A 20,706-nucleotide genomic window follows, 5' to 3' on the forward strand; every position below is an offset into this window, starting at 1 on the left:
ATTAACACACAAGTTATGCAAGGTGGCTTTAATACCGATGCATAGAGTCTACTATTCAAATACTAACTTATAATTTAATCTTATACAATTAAAGGTTCACTCAAATATTAAATCTTTCTATGAGTCTTAACTCTTCCAGAAGTTAATAATGATCAACATGAGAACCCACGTACACTCACGAGCCCACACACAAGTCGCTAATCTTGCAATGTGAGCACAAGACAACTGAGTTGAGCTTGATTGCACATCGCCGTTCTGCCTTGGAGAGTGTTTCAGACAAACACAGAAGGGAGCTACGTACTTTGGTGCACACTCTCTGAAGAATAACACAGTGCAGGCAGAGCAGAGACATGTTTAAATACACACCTCCATGGCAAGTGCTGTGCCACAGCTTGGAGCGTAGCAGTAAGGTAAGTGAAATGTAAACACACACACATTTATACACACCATGCTATAAGAGCTGATCAGATATCAGAATGTAGTAAACTTATCTTGTGCAAATTATTTAAAAAAAAGGGTCGATTCCTGAACTAAAGGCAGCAGAATTTGTATTTCTTGCACTTTATTATTCCTCTGAAACAACAATAAGAATGTACTGTAACTTCAGGAGACAGTAGCTGACACTATTATTTAACAAAATAAATGACAATGACAATAAATGACCAGTGAACATTTTCAGTGCTCATATCTCACACTGTGACACATCTTTGTCATAGCATACAGTATATAATATTTTATATTCCAGTCATCTTCCACCAGATGTCAGGATTTGTGCTATTTGCAGGATTTGTTAGACGAAATTTCAGCTGACATACAAGTCAAACAGCCGATGTTGCCAAAGAATGTTGGAGCTAAACAGAAACTCAAATGCTCGTTTGAATACAATGAAAATGCAAATGAGTTTTAGGACGAAACAAGACATTGGAAAATTGTATAACAGCAACAACAACAACAAAAAACAACCAAATGAACAAATAAGTAATGTCCTGAATTTGTGACAATACCTACTGTTAAAAAGGTATAATAATAATAATAATAAACAACAACAACAATAATAATAATAATAATAATAATAATAATAATAATAATAATAATAATAATAATATACACTTGTACTATCTGCTTTTAATCTATATATTTTATTGTATATATCATACTCATTATACTCATCATATTCATTATATTCATTCATTTTAATTTTCTACCTAAGGAAAGTTTATCTTACCTCCTTGTGATAGACTCTAGGTTCCCTGTGGAGAATTAGTGCTACAGATAATGTAAAAGATATAGTTATTGTCTACTTATTAGATGACATTTATTTTATTTACCCTATACTTTTTGGACAGCTTTTACTTATGAGCTTCTCTAAAACATCTGAAATCTTTTAAGAAGTTTCTGGAAGAAGCTAGTCTTTATAACAATGGCAATTAAAAACATTAAAAAAGCTTACAAATTCATTAAATATAATCGGATCACACAGCAGTTTGTACAAATTACTGCACAGGTCAAAATGTTTAAAACCCTGGTATTTAAAAACATACTCAGATTGCTTAAAGATTTAAAACAGCTTTAAACAAAATCACATTTTTATGTTTATGGTTTAGATTGTTTGTTAAGCTGAACCTATGAAATGAATCATTTTTAGTTTGACACTTTTTTCTTTTCATTATCTATAATAATTTGTGTCACTCACAGCAAGCATTGGTGGAAATACTGGACTAAGCATATTTTTTTTTTACTCATATTGTATAAATATTATTAAGAAGTATATAGAGTAATTGAAAACGCTTTACTAATTACTATCTAACTAATTGCTAATTTCAGAGAAAGAAAAAAAAACAGCATTTTTCTTTTTAACCCTAATTTTTATTTAAAATGTCAAGGAACTCATTACAGGGGGGCACGGTGGCTTAGTGGTTAGCACATTTGCCTCACACCTTCAGGGTTTGGGGTTCGATTCCCGCCTCTGCCTTGTGTGTTCTCCCCGTGCCTCGGGGGTTTCCTCCGGGTACTCTGGTTTCCTCCCCCGGTCCAAAGACATACATGGTAGGTTGATTGACATCTCTGGAAAATTGTCCGTAGTGTGTGATTGTGTGAGTGAATGAGAGTGTGTGTGTGCCCTGCGATGGGTTGTCACTCTGTCCAGGGTGTATCCTGCCTTGATGCCCGAGGATGCCTGAGATAGGCACAGGCTCCCCGTGACCCGAGGTAGTTAGGATAAGCGGTAGAAAATGAGTGAGTGAGGAACACATTACAATTGTAAAGGCCTCATTTATTTGTCATTTTATTATTCATACATAATTCTATCTGTAGCATTTAAAAGCATACGCTCGAATTCATCAGTATAGAAAGAATTGAGCCAGCCCTTTATTTGTGGTTCCCTACATCATATAAAAAACATCTACATTTCACATGCATTAGAATGTAGCGTCTTTATTTTTGGAATTTCGGTACTCTCTTTAAATGAAGTATAATTATACAGGAAAGTCCTAAAGTTGTTGTTGTTTAAACAGCTGCTCTTGATCTTAAACTTAAAGCCCCTTTAATCTATCAGTCTCATATACTTACTGTAAGTCTGTATGGTGGGCGTGACTTTATATACTCGTTGAACTTGTCTGTAAATTTGCTACAGCAAAGTCTGAAAGGATCTGGAAAGGGTATGACTGTATAACCTTCATTTAGTTACACACAGAAGGTGAGTGTTGTGAGATTTTCAATTTCAGACTTATACAAATTGCCACGTTGTTTTATGAGCTTCATTAGAAATAGTTTGCGATTATAATATTGTGAAACGCAGAGTGTTCATCGTTAATTGTTGTTTGATAAGGAAAAAAATATAAGGATAAGGACTGATTAAAGCAATAACAGTGATATCTGATGCTATATTATGCATAATGTATAATTCCCCCATATGTTTGTCTGTAATGTTATAGGTTAATGCTTAGTTTAAGTTTAAAGGTAATATGATGGGGATAAATATTAATCATGTGACAGGCAGGGACTTTACGAAGTCGACTAAATTCACGTTCAGAAAGTTCAGAACGTTTACGATAGGAATGCTGAAGGTTAAGGAGTAGTTAGGGATTAATCTAGCCATAAAATAAGATTTTACTTACGGCAGTGTTTAATGTATCGATCAGTGAAGTTTACAGTGAGCTGGGAAAATCAATTCTCTACTTTTTATTTAAACAAGCTATACAATGCGTGAGTGTTTTGATGATTTATGTCATTAACAAGATCCAAGTAATTTTGGTAGAAAAATATACATCCAGGTCAGTTTTTCACCATGACATGCCAAAGCAATACAACTTCATTATATTGAAGCTAATATAATGCATAATGGCAATATAATATTTCATCTATATGGTGCATTACTGCTGTAGAGCTCCGTAGTAAAGTTTTGAAAAAAACAGGACAACCCTTTTAAACGTGCTCGTCCAATCAGGTGCATGTAGATGGCAGGTTCCAAGAAGCACAAGTGCAAAAGGTTTATCAGTGGTGTACAGTCCACTGTGTCACGCATGGACACCCTCTGACAGCTAACTAAAGCCTCGCAAAACTACGTAATCCAGCTCACATGACAGACTGTGTTATCTAAAGAGTTTGACTACATTCAGCTTGGTCAAGTGTCTCGTCCATATCACTGGGAGAATTTTTAGTGTAAAAGCAAGTCTTAATTGCATTGACTCTGGTGTGGCGTGTAATCCCTTGATTGTTATGAGGTAAGAGACAGACATGTATCACTAAATTTACTTTAATTACTTATGGAATTATTCAAACTAATATGATGTACAAAAGATTTCCCTAAAGATGATTTATTTAAGGATTTTGATGTAAATATATATATAGAGACCACTAGTGAAGTTAGGACATTCTTTTAGAATTTTACATTTACGGCATTTAGCAGACACCCTTATCCAGAATGACTTACAACTGGAATTTAATGCAACGACGATCATTATTACAAAATTATTATTACATAATAAATGAAAAGTAGGACATTTGAATTGTAAAATATTTACATGAAGTTCAGAGTTCCTTAGTATTTGTTACATCCTTAGTATTTGTTACATATTTGTAAAGGAAAAATAAAGGAAAATCTGTCACTTTTGTACAAAGTGGTTAAAGTGGTCAATGCCACACATTCACTTACATTCAAACAAGATTTTGAACATTTCATTTGTTGTAAATAATTCAAAATTTAAAAATCTGTAAAATCTGTGATTAAATCCCAAATTTTTTAGTATTATGTACAGATTTCTATGTAAACCCCATTGAGTGAAATCTTTTATTTTAAAGGTAAAAGAAGGCTTAAATTGTAAATGATTAAATAAGGGTGTGCTGAACCTCCTGCAATTCTAACACCACCTTTATTTGGTATCATGTGCTTCATCTTTAAAACTGAACTACCTGTTATGAAGTAAAAGTATTCACGACATGCCTTTCATGTATTTATACGATTTGGTTACCATTAGCAGTGCATAGTCAAATGTACTACGTGTATATATTTAAAACACTCTCTGAGTAAATACTAAATAAATCAAGTTAGAGGTTATTATTGGAATGAAAAAAATCTTACAGAAATTAGTCAGTAATTGAGTTAAGATTTAAACAGTGTCCTGATTTTACAGAGACAGTCAAACAGTCCTCACGATGTACATAGCCAATGGAAAGGGAGGACTCTGAGTGACTCGTATCAAGCTTCTGCATCACAAGACCCTGTGACTGATAAGGACTACCAATTATCTGCAATCACCATGGCTAGCATTCCTAAACTGTGGGTTATGAAACCTTTAACACCTAAATTAGAGAAGTCTGACCTCCGGACATTGCTGAGCCCTAGCAGTGAGCCGTATTCCTTAGAGAAGAGCTGGAATTTCGGCCAGAACGGCGATTCCAATTCGTTTAGCAATGACAACATCTCAGTGACGCAGTCCTCTGTGAGAGTCACAAATGGAGAGGGTTTGGTGGATGTTGTCCATGCCAAGCAAGTGGCTGTGTCTGAAGACAGCAGTACCAGCGAGGAATGGCAACCTAGTACACCTAACAGCCCCAGTTCCATAAGCAGTACAGACTCTCATGTGGGTTTCTACTCCTTTGTGGATGACCCAACAAGCCCAGAAGCTGAGAAGAATGAAGTTTACATGGTCTCACCAAAGAGACAGGCCAAATTATCTACTCTAAAAGAGAAGAGTAGGTTTAAGGTACAGACTTACATGGAGGACAGAAAACCTGAGAAGCTGTTTCAAGAGACTAATGGTGATTACCAGTACCATATTGGTGACACATCAGGAAAGGACTATGATGCAGATAATATAGATCGAATGGAGATCATCCGGGGTCAGGCACCTAAAAAGAATGTTGTATTAAAAGAAGAGTGGAGTGCTTTGGAGAACCTCGATCTTACAAACTCTCCGCATCGTCTGCTTGAGGGTTTTAGTCTGTGCTATAGCCCTGTGACCACAAAACCTCTACAGTCTGAAGCAGAGCCTGGCACCATTGACAACCAGCAAATTGACTTCAATTCTGCACGTAAACAGTTCCAAATGATGGAGAGCACACTGCAAAACCCGTTCCGGAATAATCCTCAACAAGAAAATTTTTCTCCAAAACTACGGGGACGATCATTGTCTGCAGGAGCAAAACCTTTCACAAAAGATGTTAGCAAATCTGAGACCCTAAAGGATGAATCTTGGAAGAGAGGAAAGAATAAGGCAATGTCTATTGAAGAGGATCTAAAAAATAGGAGTCAAACTAGCTTGATAGATTATGTAGACTTTGGATTTGACAACAACAACAACACAGACTCTACAAGATTTAGAAGTTTATCCAGTGAGCCTTCCATGTTAGACAGCACACCTGGGAGTGAAACGCCCATCGAGCGAGAGATCCGAATAGCTCAGGAACGAGAGCAAGACCTGAGGCGTTCACGAGGTATATTTCTTCCAGACACATCAGAAATGGTTGAGATCATGACCAAGCCTATTCTGTCCCTACCAATGCCACAAATAAAGCCTATGAAAGCAAAAGAGCCCAACAGAATGAGTTTACTCATTCTACGTGAGATAGAAAAGGCTAATCAGAACACAGACCTTTATGACAGAGGAAGTCAACATAATCAAGGTGAGAAGAAGAGAACTTTTGGGTCTCAATCAGACCAATTAGACATTATATCTTCGAGCACAAGTCCAAGCATAAATCTCACTGGCAGATCTATTATTACAGAGGATGCATCAGTTACAGAGAACCCAGAGAATGTAGAACAAAGGGATGTATTTCACTCTGAAGAGCCTCTTTCACCCTGCTGCCCTCATCGACACCCAGATGAGACAATCATTTGGAGAGAAAGTACTAAAAAAATTCCAAAGAGACCATTTGAAACATTCACCAATGAGTTGGTTGAACAAGAAAACTCTAAAACAAAAACTGCAAACCAACCATTTTGGATGGCGGATTATAAGCCGAAAGAATCACGGAAAACTTTTAGCACAACGTATCCTCTTTCCGTTCCACCTGAAACTGTTAGAAGTAGCAGATCTACAGGAGATTGGAGATCTCTTTCTGAGAGCTCAAGCGATTGGCCCCGGATGTTAAATGCCCCAGATAAAATCCGCAAAGAGATTGAGGAGAACCTCAGACGAGAGCAGGAGCTTCAAGAACTACGAGAAGCAAGCAATCTCTCAGATGTCCCAGAAACCACATTGGCATCTTTTATCAACTCTGATGAAGTGTCTGGGCAAAGGAACGTTGACCAAAATAATTCTTATGACAATGTCATTGAGGTAGATGCTATCCTACCACAAAAATCTACACAGAGGACCAGTTACAGTTCCCATGTGGATCCAACCCCTGTGTCCAGTACAGCAGAGAGAGGTATAGCTATTGATTATTCAACTTCACCAAGTTTGATTATGTGTTTTTGAGTTATGAATACAGTTTTTGGTGTTATAGTAGAATTGCCTGTGAATGAAGCAGGAAGTTCACACTTTATTAGATTACAAAAGGTCATTAGCAGATAAAAGAAAAACAAGAATGCTGATATGACCCAATGGTACCAGCCATAAATCCATCGAGTCCCCACTGTGAAATTTAAACACGGAAATATCAAGGAGTAATAACAGGATTAAGCTAAGATTATGTTAACATTTATATGAAAATTATATTCTTCTTAAAATGTCATTTAAACACATATTGTAAACTGTACTTCCATTTTTCACACTAGGTAACCAATTTTCTGAAACACTTAAAACGGCACCTTTTGTTTAAACCCATCAATTTCTCATGTGATCAGAAATATTGGAACAAACGACTGACCGTTTTTTTGTTGCCCAGATGTGCCGTTAGTCAAAATGCCCTGACTATTTAAACAGTTAATACATCTGAGTGTCCTTTTATACCAGGTTTTCACCTGTCAGGACTGCATTTCTTCACAGAAATTGTTAAAATCCAACAGATAGATTAAGAACAGAGCCAATGCACAAGAACTGAGATTAGCCAATACAACTAAAAACGAAAGAGCCTACTAACACACTAACAACCACAGATCAAATAAGTTGGCCAAGGAGTATTGCAACAGGGAACACTGTGAGAGATGTGAAAAAAACAATCAACAATCTGTGACATCATCAATAACCTCCATTGGGCAGGAGTGAAGGTATCATAACCCACCATTTGAAGAAGAATTTGAGAGCATAAATAGAGAGAAAATAGAGCAGAAAGATGCAAAGATGCAAACCACTCATTATGAGCAGTAAGAATCAGAAGGCCAGACTAGAATTCTCAAAGAAATACAGAGATGAACCACAAATGTTCTGGAACTAAGATGAACCTCTTACAAAAGTGTCATGGCTTGGGCTTGCATGGTTGCTTGTGGAACTAATCTTTATTGATGAATTAACTCATTAACTGTAGAAATATTCTGTCTGCCAATTTACAGAGAAATGCATCCAGTCTAATTGTGAGGAGGTTCATGACCCAAGACATACTACCAATACAACAAACCTAATCAATGGAAAAAATGAAAAGTTTTAGACCGTTCAATTCAAGTCACCAGCCCTTAACTCAGCTGAGGATCATTTCACCTCCTAAAGAGGAGACTGAACATTAGCCCCCAGTCCCCAAATGAAACTGCCAAACAAACCTGGAAAATCATAATAAAAAAAGATTATAACAGAATAAAAAGATAATAACTATAACAGATTGCTGATGTCAGTGGGTCAGCAGCTAGATGCAGTTAATGCAAGCGAAATATATTTAACCAAATATTAAGTAGTAATTACTATTTATTTATTTACTTAGATTTAGATTATATGTTCCTATACTTTTGCTCAACTAAACACTGGATGATCTTCCACCAAAGGTGCCATGTAATAGGTTGTCTAGATCTAAATATCAGGAAATGAATGATGAAATTCTGATCTACAGTTTCATATTCTTCTGTTGATCTCAAATCAAAATTGCCTCAGTAATTATCAAAAACATGGGATTGGTCTTGCTGTTCAAATACCTTTGGAGAGGTCTGTATATGTGGCTAGTATTTCTGTTTAACACAGTTTTACTGCAGGTAAATGATTAACCATTGGCTTTGTTGTTTATGGATGTCATCATTGCAGGATGAGACAAAATAACTTACCTAAATAGTTTCTGAACTTTGATCACATACAAGGTGAATGAGGAACAAGGCAACATCAAAAGGTTAATTATTGATCTCATAAAGATGAGTGTACAAGACATTATATATATTATATACATATTGCTCTTCCACAGGCCCTCCTTCAAAACTGTCCTCCATCATGACTGCCCAACCATGGAGTGGTCCAAAGCACACGACCACCGCAGTCCATAAGACAGTTTCTACTCTTCCTTCTAGTCCATTAACTGAAGCCTCCTCCCACAAGGGGCTGACAAAGACACTGCTGGATGACTTTGAGGAAAGGCGAGTCAGATTGAAGCTTGAGGAGAGCTCTGTGAGTGAACAAGCTATTCAAAGTTCATGCAAGTTCCCAAAGAGTTATAGCTCGAAATCTCTTGCATTATGACTTACCACTGACTGCATCAACAGCGCACATAGAATCTGATCAGACTCAACTATATTGAGCTAAAAAGATAGAAATTAACCAGTATATGATTAAATGCTAAAAATTCCCAGTATTTTTATCCCTGAGTGTTAAACTTTGGCTCGGTCTTGTTTTCTAGTATGCTGGAATACAGCCTGTTGATGACATTAACAACGAGGTAAGAGGTCTGGTCCTTATCTATCACGTAACATATGTCTAGACCTGCACTTCCTCATTTGTGACTGTTTCTTTCCTGCAGGTTGTAGAAGTGACTCGAGTAATACGGCACAAAAACACAAGGGCTCTGCGCTGGGAAGCTGGTGTATACGCCAATGAAGAGAACAACTAAGTCTGGACATGCTGTGCAAGTGGAAAATATACATAGATCTTAATATTAATGCTAAAAGCAATGATATCCAGACTTGATTAACTGGACCGGCTGGATCTAACTGACATCTTGTACTTGGGTGTTGGCGCCACCCTTTAATAGCTCTTAACTATAGAGACAACATGAATTATGAAGGCCATTTGGAAATGCAGAAAACTGTCCTGGTGTGGATTATGGCTTCTATAAATGCCAGAAATTATTTTTACTGAATATTTAACAATCATTACCTGATCATTGCTTGATGTTGGGCAAAGTGGTATAAAATACTGCAGTTTGAAGTAAGTGTAAATAAATGTTCACTAAGTCATCAGTATTACCAGCAAATATAAAAAAAATTAAGGTTTCAAACGTGTTTCAGATTTAAAAAAAAAAACAACAACCCAACAACTTATAATCATAAATGAAAACATCAAAAAGTCTAAGAGTCTGTCTTACAAAATAGTCATTATATTTTTTTAATTATGAAGACGTCGCACTGATTTTATTATTATGTTTTAGTAGAAAGTCAGGCTTTTTTTTTTAATGTAAATTTCACTTGTGATCAGGAGCGTGTGTTGCTTACTTACAAACAGAAACCAAGGTTTTAAGTTCCATTTAATATAATATAATAATTACAATCCCCAAGATAAATAAGTGTTGCATAAGCTGACTCTTAACAGAAAAAAACTCCTCAGTAAGATAGAATTTATCATCCAGCAGCTCTTGAGTAGGCTGTCTAATGTGTCACCTCAGATCATGTTTTGCAAGGCTGGAACAAGTCTTTCAGCTCTTTAACCTGTGTTCATTAACTATAGATTAATTTATAACCAACAAAGGATGTAAATGACACATGCACTCATATAAATGAACAGTAGAGGAAGCGACCAAGGGAAGGGATTCAGGAGAGGAGTCATCTCCATTTAGGATAAATGCAATAACATGACACAGTGTAAGTACGTAACAAGTGGAGAAAGAATCTGTCCTTTAAAAAATGTTTAAATGAAATTTAACAGGATTTATACAGGATTTATTTGCATCCAAAATCATATCCGGTGTCTCTTTCTAAACAAAAGTGAATGAATGAATCTACAGCAATATATTAATCAGTGCCTTAGTCTAAAAACACTGATGTGATATTTGTATTCATGAATGAAGATTTGATGAGTTGGAATAAAATTAAATTTTGAACCTACAATCTTTGGTCTTTATTGCACTTTATATGAAATAGGCGTCATAATAAAATCACCTTAAAGCAAGATAATACAACCAAGTATTTAAAAAAACTGTAAAAAAACAACAACAAAAAAAAAACTTTAAAACTTTTAAACTGTAGTAATAAAAATGTCAAAACTTAACATATTTATTTATTTATTTATTTATTTTTAATGATCAAATTAAGACTTTGTTGGTCACTTAGACAATCATACACATTACGACATGCAGTGAAATTCTTTTTTTGACCATCTGTGTCATAAAATATCATATAGGATAAAAATAGACTAAGAATGGAATTACATACAATGAAAATAGTATTTAATTGTATAGGAACGAAATGGGAGAATATATAAAAAATAAACTGTCATGATATAGTGTGTGTTTCTATGCCATATATGCTGTGCTAAAATCCATGATGTGATGTGCAGAGATGTCCGAGTTCATGTCATATATCCCACAGTACAAAATATCTAGACTTCTATTGTGTCATTATGATATACAGGTCAATTCATTCATTCATTTTCTACCGCTTATCCGAACTTCTCGGGTCACGGGGAGCCTGTGCCTATCTCAGGCATATTCCCTGGACGGAGTACCAACCCATCACAGGGCACACACACACTGTCATTCACTCACACACTCACACACTACGGACAATTTTCCAGAGATGCCAATCAACCTACCATGCATGTCTTTGGACCGGGGGAGGAAACCAGAGTACCCGGAGGAAACCCCCGAGGCAAACTCCACACACAAGGTGGAGGCGGGAATCGAACCCCCAGCCCTGGAGGTGTGAGGCAAACGTGCTAACCGCTAACCCACCGTGCCCCCCTATACAGGTCAATTTATTTTATAAACCTTACAACCTGCTAGAGTAAAAAAAATTTGGTCGTTTAAAAAAAAAATCTATATTCAGAACCAAATTCATCACATTTCATTTTATATCAATTTGCATTTCTATTTTTATGTTATCCATTTTGTTTTACATTAGATACATAGATGCTTATTTGCATATTTAAACGGAATAAAACAAGTTTTGATACAATAAAGAACATAATTACATGGCAACAACTTATTTATTTATTTATTTATTTATTTACTTGTTTATTTATTTATTTATTACTTTATTACTTTATTACTTTATTTACTGAGCATGCTTTGGCCATGCTCTGCTGTTTAATTATAAATCTCAGCCCTATACAATTCTGGATATTTGTATATTTGTGTAGTGAATTGTGTATTTTAGATGTTTGGCATAAAACATATAGGCTATAACGAGTCCTAATGCTGGCATCTCCCCAATATGTCTCAGATTTTGCATGTTCTGCAGATACTGTACACACAGCGCATCTCATAGTTCCAATTTCACTTCCATTTCACAAACTTCCTTCTTCTCTACTGGTACGTTTGTTATCTTATGTATCACAGCTCTGGGGATTTAGTCTATAAACTGCTTCTTTTACTTCATTCCTTTATCATTCCTTGTCATTTAAAGAAGGAGATCAGAAAAGGCAAAGAGAATGGCACAGGTATGTACTGTTTTCTCAAATAAAGAATTATATATATATATATATATGATTATTTCTGATTAAAAAAACAACAAAAGCATCTTTTTTTACTTGAATGTACAGAAGACACATATATTTATTAAGTGGTGTGGAGTATATAAGAGATCTAAATACAAATAGAGGAAAAAGTCTTGTTTATAAGACGAATCAAAAGCAGAGCAAAATACTAATATTATTTATTAATACTAACACTAAAAGACAGGCTAGCAGGTATGTTTGATTTGATCACACTTCTTTGTACAATATCTTGAAGGTTTATCATCCATAAGACACTGCAAGATCTTACGGACACCTACAATGGCAAGTTTTTTTACTTTAGTGGAGCCATTGGTTGTTATGCACAAACTGGGCAGCTCTTGTTTTGAGATGGCTCTCACCCTTACAGTGTACAATCGCTCACTGAAATTATCAGGTGGTCATGCTGACCAAGCCCAAGAGGCTTCTTCGAGCTTCTTTCTCATCCACTCCATCATATCAGCAGTAGCGGCCATGTTTTCCAGCGTACCGCTAGGCCGCATCGCGGACCGACGGGGACTTAAAGTATTCCTGGTCACCCCTCAGCTGGGTTCTCTCATGGGAATGTGCTTTCTGGTTTTCTTCCTGTTCCACAATCTACCTTTGGAGTTCCTCTTCCTTGGCTCCATGGTATATGGCCTCAGCGGAGGTCCTCCTGCGTACTGGGCTGGTGTGGCAGCTTTGGCGTCACTCAGCTCAAACCAGAAGCACCGCACTTTAAAACTCAACGTTGTGGATCTCTGTGTTGGTATCGCAGGAGTTCTAGGTGGTCTGCTATCTGGGTACGTGTACCAGTTAGGACATCAAGGATTGGTCCTTTTAATGACCGCCATGCTCTTCAGCGCAGCGTCACTTTTTTACGCCGTGTTTCTTCTCTCCAGTTTAAGACAAACGTGTGATGAGAAGGAGCAGCTACTGTCAAGCGGTGAGAAGATGGACAAAGTAGCAGTAGGGATGTTGATGTCAGCCATATTGCTGTTTGATCTGGGAATGATTGGAGCAGAGAATGTTCTCACACTCTATGTGCTGAAGCCTCCAATGAGCTGGGATTCGGTGTGGGCTGGTTATGGCAGCGCAGCCACAAATGCCATGTATTTGAGCAGCTTCCTCGGAGTGCTTGTGCTGTCCGACATGCTAGGAGATGTGGCCTTGTCTCTGCTCGGCATTGTGTCCAACTGTACAGGAATGGCCATCATGGCTTTCACAGTGGAGAGTTGGGTTTACTTCATGGGTAAGTGAGGTGAACAGGATAAACTTAATTTATCCCTGCTTTGAACGATTAAAACACATCAAATAATAACACTATACTTTAATAATTACACTGTATCATCTATGTAATATTTTTATAAATACTTGATCAGTGTATGAATTACACTGTTGTACTCGTTTATTTTGAGACATTTAACCTGCTCAAACCACTAATGCTTATCTAACATTTTCTGTGGACCTGTTTCCTGGCTAACAGCACGAGGGATAATGATGTTTGCCTGTATTCCCATGCCAACGCTGCGAGCGATGCTTTCCAAAGTCCTGGATGCACAGCAATATGGTAACTGAAGCATGAAACAAGAAGCAGATTAGTCATGACAAATGGAAAATCCCCACATATAAATGATATTTCAGTGAAATAATTTCAGGGTTTTGACATGTGACAGAAAGTTACTACGTTAAAGAAAACAGCCGTTTTTTTTTGTGTTTTTTTTACATGATCGATATATTGCAACATATGGGATTAACCCATCCAAAGTGAACACACACAGCAGTGAACACACACACACCGTGAACACACACCCGGAGCATTGGGCAGCCATTTATGCTGCGGCACCCTGGGAGCAGTTGGGGGTGCTCAAGGGCACCTCAGTATATTGATATATTAAGAGGGAAATTTATTACAAACATGTAAAATATTACTGTTTATTAAGTATCCTCTAATATAAAGATGACAATTTAAAAGAAATTGATTTTGGCTCGGGTTCACATGCAAATCCATATGAAGTTTCCTCCCATCCACATGGCACGAGAGCTCACTGAGCTCACTGAACTTGATCTAACTGAACACCAATGGGACATTCTGACCAACCAGCATCATTAAAACACTAATCTTTTTGAAGAATGACATTTATCTACACTGTACTGTAACACAGATTTAGAATATATTCCAAGATGCACTGATACTGTCCCAGAGGCTTGTGGTGACTTGGCACTTACTTGACACCTGTCTAAATATATTTATATTTATGTATAAATTATATACGCCTTTCAACAGGTGAGAAACATAAAGCACAAAAATCACTATGTACTATCCCTGTTCTAGGATGCATATTTGGACGGCTACAGTTGGCTCTGGCTGTGACTGAACTTCTGTCTACGGTGATCTTCACATCTATTTACCCTCTTACTCTGAACTGGTGCAGTGGCCTCTGTTTCCTTCTCTCTTGTGCCATCAGCTACCTCAGCGTCATACCAATCCTGTGAGTTTCCCATTATTAAGCCAAAGGATTTCAGAAATTCATTATAGGAACACTTTTGCTCTGAAATAGTTTTTTTTTTATCTTTTTATTTTTAGCTCTGGCACACAGAATTATTAAAGCACAAGTATAGAGTTAATTTTACTCCTAAAGTATATAAAGGACTGAAAATAGCAGTGCTTACATGATTATTTACCAGAGGTAAAAAGATTTATTTTTCGCCTCTTTTGCCCAAATTTGCCCAAGATGGTAATGGTTAATGGCTTGCTTGGTTAATGGCTTGTAGTTTTTCTAAGTATTTCTCTTTCTACCTAGTCTATTAGGCCAATATATACAAAGAATATATATATATATATATATATATATATATATATATATATATATATATATATATATATATATATATATATATTGTTTCTTGTTAGTAACTGTAAAGATATGTAAGATATGTTTGTGAAAAATTGTGTGATATTCACTCCAATTCTTTTCAACGTATCTAGCTTTGATATGCTGGTAAAAGTTAAAAAAAAAAATCAAATCCTTTTATAACAAATACTATGATTTTTTATTTGCAGATACCTGAAGTTCAGGCAGAAGAGAACTGGGTACACAACTATATAAGGGGAAATATATTATGTGCACTATAAGACCATTTTTCAGCTGTTGGCATTTTGTCAGGTGGCTCTGGTTCAGCTTGGGGAGAATTTGAGGCTCGCAGTAGAAAGTATATTGCTTATATAAAAGTAAGGTGCTCTGCATCTGGACAACCAGAACCAGCTTAAATCCTGTGCTGGGCATTCAACAGGGTTTTCCACCAGTTATACCAGTATACATAATGCAACATGACTGACTCCACCAAAGACTCCTCAAACTTAGACATTAATTACTCTCTGGATTGCAATACAAATGCTCCTTCACAAAGGTTCCTAAATTATTGAGAATTAAGTTAGGCAGGGATTCCTGAGTGCCACAGAGGAAGATGACACACTCCAGAAGCTCTTCTTCATTTCTGATTCCCCTGGTTTCTGAACTGAAGTGTCTTCTAAAACTTAAATAGCTCTTTAGTTGTGAACTTGATCATGAATATGAAACTCAGGATTTTAAGAGTTAGTGGACAACTTGTTTGAAGGTCGAACAGAAAGTTCAAATTCTTTGAGAATGTATGAAAAATATCTGTTTGTGGCGTGGAAGCACTTCCTGGAAGCTGCCTCCATTAATCATGAACTGTTCTAAGAGAGACCTACAATGTGTTATTTTACAAAGTATCCATGAATGCTGTATAAAAGCCTTCATTATGTCACACCTATATTGCAGCACAGTGAAATTCTTTCTTCAAATATCTCAACTCTCTTGGTTGTGGTTAACTGCCTGGCTCAAAGGCCCAACGGTAGCAGCTTGACCCCCAATCCTCCAATTATCAACCCAGAGCCTTAACTGCTTGAGCCACCACTGCCCTTAATATTGTTTGCTTTAATATTGTGTGGAAATGTTAAAGCGAACCATATTAATTATACATCAAATATAAAACGTTTACACCCCTATCCAAAAATTGCAAGTTGTTGTGTGGTGACAAAATGAAACGAAGCTCAATCATGTCAGATCTTTTTACACCGTTAATGTGTAAAACATTCCTCATTTGGCTCCATTACTTTGTTTTATTTTTGTCATATCATAGTGCTGTAGGCTTTGTAGGCTTACCTCTTTTCTGTATCATCCTATTTTGGGTTTCAATGCCTCTGGGGTTTATGCTACATCAATCTTTAATATCAGTCTTTAATATTTTTTCTGCTTTGTACTGTAAGTCCAGAGCCTGAAATGTTTTGAGCTGAAAGTGGATGGCCTACAAATTGTTGAACATGTACCTGACAGGTCTGCTCAAGAACAAAATGAGTATGAACCAGCACAAAACTCATCCCCAGATATGAATCGTTTACATCATTCATCTCTTAAAATAATAAACAAATAATGAATAATTAAAGGAGAAAAAACATTCACATTTAAGTCTAAGTCATCCTTTGCTGGAAATGCATTGGCATATTGCCTTTTCTAGAAAAGGGAAGTGAAACACTTCTCATAAGATTGCTTCAGAGTGGTGCATAATGTCTACATGATGGATAATACACTATTGTTTGAAGACTTCCGGTTCTTTTCCGGAGTAGTTTGTGCAGTAGACAGAATGAAAGTGATGGCAGCCCTTGGACTGAGCCCCTGAACACTCAAAATATATTTAGTGTGCGTGTGCGTGTGCGTGTGCGTGTGTGTGCGTGTGTGTGTGCGTGTGCGTGTGCGTGTGTGTGTGTGTGTGTGTGTGTGTGTGTGATTGTGCCCCAAGCTCCCCAACCTTGTGTAGGATAAGTGGTACAAAAAAAAATGAGTGAATGACAAATACAATTTTTCAAAAAAAAAGCCAAACCTTAAACTATAACACATATGTAGTGTTAAAGTGTATGGTGTCTGCTGAAAAATTCAGTTTACAAGATGACAAATCTCAGGCCAAGACAGTGAACCGTGTAGAACATCTTTGTCAGCTGTTAAAAAGAAAGCACGGTCTAAATCACTGATACCAATTTTACATGGGAGACAATTATATTTAAAATTACACAACAGCAAGGCAATTAGACTATTAGAGGTTTACCAGTCTGACCAGCCTGGCCTGTGTTTTGGCTTGTAGCTGGTTAGACTAATTAGGATTTTTCAGTAGGGTGAAACATTACTACTGCACTAATATTTGACACAGAGAAAAACGTAGTACTTTTATTGTAAACATCCTGTTTGGTTTCAGCTGTAAGGGTCTTATGTTGGCCATTTTGTAAGGTGGTTGTTGAGTGTTTATTAGCAATGACCTAAATCTAACACCAGGTGTCACCCTAAAGAAAGCAGCGTCCCATCAGGAGGGAAAAAATCCATCCATAAAAATCCAAAAATAGAGTTTGGGTGAAAAAAGATAACGTCTGGTTTAAGCCATTGTTCTTGACTTCCAGTGAAGTACAATGTTAATGCTACAGGATAGAAAGAAATATTTTGGAGAAGATCATTTCCTGTTTCAGCATGACTGTGACCCTGTGCATATAAAAACATTGGTATTAAGAGTATAGTGTGGAGGAACTCCAGTGTCCTGCACAGATCCCTGACCCCAATCCTACTGAACACCTTTAGGATGAACTAAAACTTTGGTTAAGAGCTAGGCCTTCTCACAAATGTTCGCTCTGACTGAAAGGGCACACTCCTTTATCTCTGAATCTGCTGATTACTCGACATGTTTCCTGTTTGAAGTGCTCCCATTTTTTCAAATCAAACTTAAAGGCCAACATTGCTAACAAATAAGCAATACAACTAATGTTACCTTCAAATCCTCCTCAGATGTTTGTGATTATGAGCTAGGAGGTTGCTTTAAGTTGTTTTAACACTTTTAGATTGCAAGTGTATTTGTAAAGAACTATATAATATTGTATTAGAACACTAATTCTTTTTTTTTTTTTTTTTTACAAAATTTATTTGTACCGTGCTTTTAACAATGGACATTGTCTCAAAGCAGCTTTATGGAACATAAGAAACATAATACAAACCATTTAATACAAAAATCTTGAATATAAAAATTCAAGATTAATGTTAGACTTATATTTAAATGTGTTTGGATTTATTCTGTGGGACATGGTGGCTTAGTGGTTAGCACATTTGCCTCACACCACCTCCGCCTTGTGTATGTGGAGTTTGCATGTTCTCCCTGTGCCTCCGCAGTTTCCTCCGGGTACTCCGGTTTCCTCCCCCGGTCCAAAGGTTGATTGGCAGCTCTGGAAAATTGTCTGTAGTGTGTGATTGCGTGAGTGAATGAGTGTGTGTGTGTGTGCCCTGAGATGGGTTGGCACTCCGTGCTGCCTTGATGCCTGATGACACCTGAGGTAGGCACAGGCTCCCCGTGACCCGAAGTAGTTCGGATAAGCGGTAAAAAATGAATGTAGTTATTCTCATTGAGCAAGTCTGAGGTGACTGTGGTGAGGAAAAACTCCCTTAGATAGAAGAGGAAGAAACTTTGAGAGGAACCAGACTCAAAAGGAAAACCATCTTTATTTGCGTGACACTGGAGGTTGTTGTCCTCAAAGACCACATGTAGTTGGCATCCCCTCTTATATTATGTTCCAATACCTCAGGTTGCTGGCACACTAGTCCAACACAGAGCATCATTCATACATTCACACACTTGTTCAGTCAATGGCAATCCATTTACCGTCATCTTTTTGGGAGATGAGATGAAACCTGGAGGAAACCCACAAAGACACAGAACATGTGAAACTCCACACAGACAGTAATCTAAACTCTGGATTGAACTGAGGTGACTACACCACCACCTGTTTTAATTAGAACTAAATCTAAATCTAAATTCTAAATCTAAAAGTATAATCAGTATAATTGTAGCTGTTGCTAAAAATGACCTATAAAAAATAGTACAGAAAAGGACTTTTATTTAGAAACATGTTTTAAATAATAATTCTACTACTTCTGATAATATTAATACTAATTAGAGTAATAGTAGTAGTAGTAGAAGAAGAAGAATATAAAACTTAGTATAAAATGTGCTCAGAGGCACTAAAACACATTTATTTGTTTATCTTCTGTATTTGATTGGATGCGAATAGAGGAACGCTGGCCGCAAAAAAGAGTGCCACAACTCTACATACACTCATTTATAATTTAAGGGAAATTCGGACTAGCCATTTCTACTAGCACGTCAGCATGCTGTCACAGAGACATTACTAAGGACTGAACCAGGGATCCCTGGGGCTGAGAGGCGTTAATGTTACTTATAACACCACTGCACTACTCACAATTTCACATGTTAAAAAATTTAGGAATTTGGTACAGCATGAATAGAAGAAAGTTATATAGTATGAAATAAACAAAATTGTGAACTTAGAGATAAAATAGCAGAATTTAATAGTGTTGCATATAGTATTAGGTGAAATAGCAAAGTCCTAAAGTAAAAACATTTTTTTTCTCATTTAGACATGGTATTTGCATTCCCATCTCTGTTACCAAACCTTCACTTAGACACACTTAAGTATCAGTTTTTCTTGCTGCCCCATAATCCATTATTTATCTTCAGTCAGGTGCGTAACTGGTACCTGTCTAGAAACCCTGTGGAATTATTCATAATGATACCTGACTCCAAGCCCTTGTTTGTGAGGTCAGTGGGAAAAGAAAAAGAGTTTGTGCTTTAGTGATTGTGTAAGTGGGCTAAAATTATAAAAATAAAATAAAAACAAACGTATTTATTCTTTTTTTTTTTTTAGAAGCATTAATCATTTGTTAATCAAACTGGATAGTCAATGACTGTGACAGAAAAAAACATAATAAATCAATCAATCAATCAATCAATCAATCAATCAATCCTGTTCATCGTATCCATTTCAGTTCTTTGACATGTACAGTGTGGGAAAGAAGTTTAAAGAAAATGTAACTTTATTTATAGAATATCCTCTACATGATTAAGAGAGTCTTCTCTTCCAATTTTGTTTCCCAGTTTGGCCACAGCATAGTGTCTGTTTAAGTTAATTTCAACCTTATGACAGCTTCCTATCCAGCCATGAGAATGATTTCTATGTTTATCCTTTGTCAAAGGCATTCTTAAAGATGATCCAAAAAATGTTTTGCTAAAAAGGGTTAATTTCCTCTATGTATGGAGACTTTTGGGGAAAACGTCACAACATCTCACAGTTATTCCAGCATGAACTTTCCGTGGCACGTCTCCGTGTGTGTATCTGTAAATGTTAAGTAGGATAATGTCTACACCAGGTTGACAGATGACTCTGTCTCAGTTCAGAGGTTTCCAGGGACATCAGTATGATTTGGGATTCTCTTTGATGTCATGGACAGCTAGAATGTAATGGACATTCCAAGATAACAGACCACCACCAAATAACAGTCGGATCAGGAGACCATCTGTTGTCCAGCTACACATCTACCCTCCTGAAACCTAAGCTGCTGCTCAGATTTTGTCAGAAATGCAGGACCATTTTGTT

General features: G+C 36.7%; 2 protein-coding genes across 4 annotated transcripts; both read left to right on the plus strand.

Annotated features, from left to right (window-relative positions):
* The first annotated feature begins 253 nt into the window (after positions 1 to 253).
* On the plus strand, positions 254 to 10,618 carry LOC113657882 (mitotic spindle positioning). 3 transcript variants are annotated; one of them, XM_027170034.2, is made up of 5 exons: positions 254 to 410; positions 4,632 to 6,873; positions 8,767 to 8,966; positions 9,196 to 9,234; positions 9,316 to 10,618. In XM_027170034.2, the coding sequence occupies exons 1-5, from the start codon at positions 351 to 353 to the stop codon at positions 9,403 to 9,405; spliced, it is 2,631 nt and encodes an 876-aa protein (XP_027025835.2). In that variant the 5' UTR covers positions 254 to 350; the 3' UTR covers positions 9,406 to 10,618. The 3 variants fall into 3 exon arrangements, with proteins under 3 accessions (XP_027025835.2, XP_047666261.1, XP_047666260.1); XM_047810305.1 differs by lacking the exon at positions 254 to 410 and adding an exon at positions 2,574 to 2,695; XM_047810304.1 differs by lacking the exon at positions 254 to 410 and adding an exon at positions 3,492 to 3,722.
* Positions 10,619 to 11,544: 926 nt separating this feature from the next.
* Positions 11,545 to 16,894, plus strand: si:ch211-262i1.4 (thymic stromal cotransporter homolog). The gene is made up of 6 exons (XM_047804877.1): positions 11,545 to 12,039; positions 12,134 to 12,167; positions 12,460 to 13,452; positions 13,687 to 13,770; positions 14,536 to 14,692; positions 15,265 to 16,894. The coding sequence occupies exons 1-6, from the start codon at positions 11,923 to 11,925 to the stop codon at positions 15,308 to 15,310; spliced, it is 1,431 nt and encodes a 476-aa protein (XP_047660833.1). The 5' UTR covers positions 11,545 to 11,922; the 3' UTR covers positions 15,311 to 16,894.
* Positions 16,895 to 20,706: the final 3,812 nt, after the last annotated feature.

The sequence above is a fragment of the Tachysurus fulvidraco genome, chromosome 2 (assembly GCF_022655615.1).
Source record: "Tachysurus fulvidraco isolate hzauxx_2018 chromosome 2, HZAU_PFXX_2.0, whole genome shotgun sequence".
NCBI classification, from domain to species: domain Eukaryota; kingdom Metazoa; phylum Chordata; class Actinopteri; order Siluriformes; family Bagridae; genus Tachysurus; species Tachysurus fulvidraco.